Below are 6475 nucleotides of genomic sequence, written 5' to 3'. Positions count from 1 at the left end.
ACTTCAACAGTGGCTTTTTATAGACTTTATAACTAATCCCAAGCTTACATTTGTGAACAAAATGGAGTTTAACGCGTCTAAAATAACTATAAATGAAAGGGCATACTTGTGTTGACTTCATGTGAACATTTTTACAAGGCTCATGTTAATATATATATTTTTTTTTTCACATTTAAAGTCTCTTTTAATAGCTCTTCTTCTAGATATATATATATATATATATATATATATATATATATATATATATATATATATATATATATATATATATATATATATATATATATATATATATAGGCTATGTAAATCATTATCACAATACTGTCAGTGGTTACATTTGTTAGAAGTAGGAAAACAAAGACCCCCATTTTGAATAAGTAACTGATTGGTTTACAACATCAAACTGCAGATTTCAAAGTAAACATAAATGTCTTTATTATTTATGATGTCATAAAATATACAAAATTAAACCGAACAATTGCTTGTTAAAAATGTTAATGTTACTTCACGAACATAAAACGCATACTTTTACTAACTTGATTTGGGAAATGTATAGAGTTAAATACATGTGTTCACTTACGTGGAAAAAAAAAAAAAAACTGGGGCTAAATGGGTTCATTTTATCTGCTCTTGAGCCAGCAAATTTTGCATTATTAAAATGCAATAATGCCCGAGGTCATAATCCCCTTTGTTTTATCCTACGTGTCTCGAGGGCTCACAGTGGCGCGCGCAATTGGTATCGACACTTTTCATCTTTAAACGTGTTAATGATGTGTATTTTTTCTCCCATTCTGCTTCTTTTCTCCCCAAAGGTAAGAGAGAGAGAGAGAGAAGAGGAGGGATCATCATGTTGTACTCGTTTAACTCGTTTTTACCGAGGGGGCGTGGAGAGACTCCGGTGATTTAAAGAAGGAGCCCGTGCGCTCTCACCATCCAAGACGAAAGGCGCACAAGCCGGAGAGCAGCAGCTATATAGCGAGGCTAAAATTAGGGACGGATAGTGCGTATTTCCTCCGCTTCGTACAATTGGTCCAGCTTCTACTGCCGTGATATTTATAAGATAAGGTCTTCTACCACTCATACTTGCTGCATGAGTGTGAAACAAGAGTGTAAGAGCAGAAACCGAGTTGTAGTGCACTACAACCAAAGTTTCTTGGAGGGATTGCAACTGGTCCCCGATTTTGAAGCTTTTTATTTGACTGGAACGACTGGAAATGGCTTTGAGTGGAACAATTTTACCGTCTATTTCCACATTTTCAGCACAGAAGGAAAAATGCTGGGAAAACGTGAGTATTTCTTTTTCCATTTCACATCATTATTATGATTATGTAGCTAGTTCTTCACTCCCATATGCAGTTATTTGTACATACACGTATGTATACACACATTTTAACAGCTTTTACAAACAATTTCACGAACTACTAAAGTTATATTGCAATACCCACATGAAAAAATACTATAGTATATTATAGTAAAATTACTCTAGTAGCCTAAATACTAGTGTTTTTAAACCGTACTATAGTAAATATACTACAGTAAATTAACAAAGTGTAGTAAATGCTATAATATACTACAATTTACTGTAGTACCTGGTTCAAAAACACTATAGTATTTACTAGAGTAATTTTACTATAATATACTATAGTATTTTTCCATGTGGGTATGCTCGCAAAAATAAATCGCGTTCGCTCTTGACGTAACCATAGCAACAGCTGCTCGATTGTTGTATTATAATTGTCATCATTTATCACGTTGTATTATATTTACATCACAATGTATAAGAAAACCGTTCATGTTTTGTTTAAAGTACTATAAGACTTGAGATTTGCCAGATGGACTTCAACCGCATTTAAAAATTTAGCACAGTAATGATACTAGAACTATTTTGTGCATTCTGGCTCTTCAAATCTCAAAGTAAGTTTAATCAATTTGTTCCATTGCAGAGGTGGAAGGATGAACTGGACAGGTCCATGCATCTCAGCTGCATAGCTGACATATCAAACATGGACAACCTCAGAGCAACAGACGACGAAGATCTCGATAAATATCTGGATCTGGAGTTTATTCTGGCCAACACTGCGGGTTCTGATCATTTCGGACTCGGTATGGGAAGCGATTTCAGAATGCAAGAGTCTAGAAACATGTACAACCCGACCGCATACTCAGTGCCTGATATCAACGCGTCACCTCCGCCGTATACCACCAGCCTCATGGCAGAGCTTCTGCAATCCGATGTAGACACCTACTGCCAGCAATCTCTGCCCAACAGCACCCAGGGAAGATTCCTGGTCAGGTCTGTCTTCCCCAATCAGGACATTTCAGACTGTATCAAAGTGGAGCCCTGCATGGACAGTTATGGACCTGTACGAGGAATGGTTCCTAAAGTCAAACAGGAGGGCAACGGTGCATGCATGAGGTCCTACGAGCAGCCAAGACTGGCCAACTCACCCCAGGGGGCAGGCAGCATGACCCCACCGCAGAGCCCCGCGGAGCTCATCAACACAGACTGTCAGTCACAGATGTGCCATGCGATGACGTTCACGCAGGCTTACCAAGGCAACACGGGGTTTCCCCATGCCGCCCCACCACAGATGCAGCTGCCTTACCCGAATGCACATCACTTCAGCGTGTGCGACGACGGGCTCGGGATGCCCAACGCCAACCAAAGAGTACTTCTGACACCGCCCTCATCTCCTCTGGAGATGGACGCCAAACCAAAGAGGGGGCGTCGCACCTGGCCGAGGAAACGGACGGCGACTCACACTTGCACTTTTTCTGGATGCGGCAAAACCTACACCAAAAGTTCCCACTTGAAGGCGCATCACAGAACGCATACAGGTAAACAAACATCACAGTTGACTGAGCACTTTGAAATGTCATGACGATAATCGATTGCTGAAAACGGATAAATATTAACATGTTTTTTCTTCTCTTTCGCTAGGCGAGAAGCCCTACCACTGCAGCTGGGAAGGCTGTGGCTGGAAGTTTGCCCGTTCCGATGAACTGACCCGTCACTTCCGCAAGCACACCGGACACCGACCCTTCCAGTGCCATCTGTGCGAGCGCGCCTTCTCCCGGTCCGACCATCTCGCCCTCCATATGAAACGCCACATGTAGGAGCGGACTCTGAATATTTGGACTAAACGCACTGAACAATGAACATCATGGATGTTCAAAGCAAGCATTTTGTCTGTACCCCCTATTTAAAGTATGACAAAAGAGGAAACATGAACTGACTTGACCTATTGCTGAATCCTCCACAAGTCTTGTAGCTGGTTCTACACTTCATTTCTTTACAGATTTTTTTTTTAAGAAACTAAATATATTTGCTATTTTCCAAAGAGCTTGACAAATGCCAAACAAGTTCGACTCATGTTAGGCTGGACCTAAACCTCAAGACGGAACTGGAATCAGACAGTAAAATGTGTTTAAGTTAACATGATGTACTATGGACATCACCACAGTGCCTTTTAATTCATGTATACATCTCACGAGTGCCATAAATACTCTTGGCATTTAAAAAAAAAAAGTATGCTATTGTTTCAAGAAACTAAATAAGCTTTGTAAGACAATGTTTTCTTCTTTCAAAACTGCCTTAAAAGTTAACAAGAGGGCGTTAACTGAATGTTTGAAGTAATTTGTGCATTTATCGACATAAACATTTAAAAATCAGGGTCTTATGGTTGTTTGGTTTCTTTTCTAACGTATTCTTACGGTTTGTATGTTGTTAACGTGAATTGCAGACTGTCCCATGTTCGGATGACATGATAAGGGCTATGTGAGTTGTTCTGGACCAAACATTTTATGTACATAATTTATACACTGTAAATATTGTACTTAATGTACATATTAAACTTAATTGAGATATAAACATTTGTGTCTGTCGATATGTTCAATCTTCTCGATCTCGTGGTATCGCCCCAAGGTTAGATGTTACAAGCCTTGAGGGAGATTGCAATCTTTCCCAGCTGCAACTTTGCCATGCCAGAGAGCTGCGGCTAGACCTATAAATACAAACATCGCATTTACATAATTGTTGAGACTGAATATAGCCATGTCTGGGCAGAGGGCTACACCACAGTTGAAGAGCGAGACGCTTTGGAAAAACAACGGAAGACGTGGGTGAAGTCTCTGGTTCGAATTTCTTCCTTTACAGTCGGGGTAAGAAATTCAACTGCACAGGCGCTGTAAAGTCAATAAGATAAAAATACATATCAAGAGCTCAAGCACCAAAGTCTTTATGTGAATTGAGCACTAAATGTTCTTTATTAAACAAAAAGACTGTCCTCCGGGTGCTCAATAATAAGAGTTGGTATATTCAGGTCACAAAGCAGCAATCCCATCCAATAACACATGAAGAAAAAAAACAAAGCACATCTTTCTATTGTATGATAATACTCTTATACCTTTCTCTTGTGTTTTTCTGGGCCCTGTGCAGTGGCATGGAAATATTATACCGCTCACTTGTTTGAAAGGTATTCACTGCTTGGTTATTTTGAGGAAATGAGGAACTAAAACTGTGTCAATGGATGGCTTACTTTGTGAAGTAAGAAAAACATTTTCATATCACTTTCAGGTTGGTCTCAGATCACTTTTCGGAGTTGCTGTATAGTTGATAAATCAGCCAGGTTAATGTGTGCCGTTTCAGTTTACAACTATTCCCTAATCCTCCAATGAACCTCTACAAAAGTTACATCCCTTGAGACACCCGAGATTTGACACTATTCACCTAGGAAATTGTTTTAACCTACATAAGAAACTGATAACACCACCAATGATGCATTTAGGATTATGTTAATTGCCTGGCTTCAAGCCAGAAAGCTCCTCGGGTTACATGCGGAAAGATAAAAATCAAGACTCTCTTACGTTCTTGGAAGAGTGAGCGATGATATTATTAATGTCTTGAGGGTATTCCTCACGCCGGCGGCGAAACGTTTTAAAACACAAACTATAAATTACCTTAGATGGGAAACCTCTCTGAGTTCTCTTCAAAAATGTACCCACCAAACTAACTGAAGTCCACTTCCTGTTCTTGGATCAATCATTATAGCCGCACCTGGAGAGAAACATTTTTTTTCAATCTTTATTCAATCAAAAAAAGAATGAGATTGTAATGGGAAAATTAATCGGAAGTTTGCTGTATCACCAAGTATCTTTTTGCCCGTGTAGTTGCATTGGGTGCAGATTCCTTTGAGAAGCTTGGGAATGTCATGGGAAGAGTTTGCCACCTGCTGGACTTGCACGGGAATCATCTTACTGTGACTTTCCTTTTGTCCATTGTGCAACTTGTCAAAAGCTTTTTGTAGTGATACTTCCCATGGAGCACGACGTCAGGACATGATGTTTCGTACGTCATTTGCGCCAACTTGGGACAAACCATCAAAATCCAGGCGAATCGCTGCATTGGGAGGCAATAACATTATATGTCAGTTCCTCAGCACCAACAAAACAAAGACTGAAAAATGATAATCCCCATGGTTGAAGAAAAAAAAAAAAGCACATTTGTGTGACAACATAATGGAAAGTGGCCATCTGGCTTACATTTCCCAGCATACCTCTGCTGACGGTCCTGGTGGAGTGCAGAAGAGTGTCCGTCAGTGCACCGCAACATCCCCAGGGCAGCATTACTCGGTGGAGAGCCCTTGTTTCCCGGCTCCGGCCCAGCTGATTAAATACACAAAATCCAGCTTGGGTCGCTCGCGTCTGGAGCTCTTCACGAGCAGATCAAGGTCCGATTAGTCAACACGCTGATTTAAATCAATACCGGTTCTAAGCAATTTTTGGCGCAAGGGCCAACATTTCCCAGCCAGCTGTCAATACGCTCAAGTCCGTGAAAGGGTCCCCTTGAATCCAATCAACCAAGTGAGCACACACGGAGGATCTTATTACAATGATGACCCCATCCGGACCTTCAACATGTACATGTGTGTCGCATTTAACATACTCACCTTGCTCTGGTAAAAAAAGAGCGTTATTAGCACACCTGGATTGTCTCACTTGACATGTAGCCATTATTCCCAGAAACTCCTTGCTTATGAAGGAAAGAGTCGAGATATGTATTCACCAGGGTCAAAGATGTTTTCCGTACACTAGTTATTAGAAACGTCAAGCATTCCCAACAAAAATAACTACTTGAGCATGTGGAATAAACATCAGGAGTCGCATTTTGATAACCAAAGTTCACGAGCACACCAAGTTAAAATACCAATCTCGGAATTTCCTGTTACAGTTAATATTCCGTGTGCAGGTTCTCTGGATACAGTTTCCACTACAAGGAAGTCCTCAAGAAACTAGAACCTATGCAAGTATGACTCAGTCCTTTTGAATTCAGATTGGATTTCTGGTTTTAGTAGTTTCAATAAAGCAATTTAATATGCATTATTAAACAAGAACTTGCCCTACCGTTGCACCTTGGGCCTACTAAGAAAAAACAAATGCTGACACAATTTAACCCCTAAATAATGATCCCAACAAG

The 6475-nt window shown here is 40.2% G+C and overlaps 1 protein-coding gene across 1 annotated transcript; it reads left to right on the top strand.

Annotated features, from left to right (window-relative positions):
- Positions 1–812: 812 nt before the first annotated feature.
- On the top strand, positions 813–3674 carry klf2a (Kruppel like factor 2a). Its single transcript, XM_079808420.1, has 3 exons — positions 813–1286; positions 1944–2838; positions 2942–3674. The coding sequence occupies exons 1-3, from the start codon at positions 1215–1217 to the stop codon at positions 3115–3117; spliced, it is 1143 nt and encodes a 380-aa protein (XP_079664546.1). The 5' UTR covers positions 813–1214; the 3' UTR covers positions 3118–3674.
- Positions 3675–6475: the final 2801 nt, after the last annotated feature.

Source organism: Gobio gobio (genome assembly GCF_949357685.1).
Source record: "Gobio gobio genome assembly, chromosome: 24".
NCBI classification, from domain to species: Eukaryota; Metazoa; Chordata; class Actinopteri; order Cypriniformes; family Gobionidae; genus Gobio; species Gobio gobio.
This window is presented reverse-complemented; position numbering and strand designations above follow the sequence as displayed.

Coding starts and splice junctions, on each gene's coding strand:
- klf2a (XM_079808420.1), top strand. CDS start 1,215: ATGGCTTTGAGTGGAACAATTTTACCGTCTATTTCCACATTTTCAGCA. Junction 1,287..1,943: donor AGGAAAAATGCTGGGAAAAC/GTGAGTATTTCT, acceptor GTTCCATTGCAG/AGGTGGAAGGATGAACTGGA. Junction 2,839..2,941: donor GCATCACAGAACGCATACAG/GTAAACAAACAT, acceptor CTCTTTCGCTAG/GCGAGAAGCCCTACCACTGC.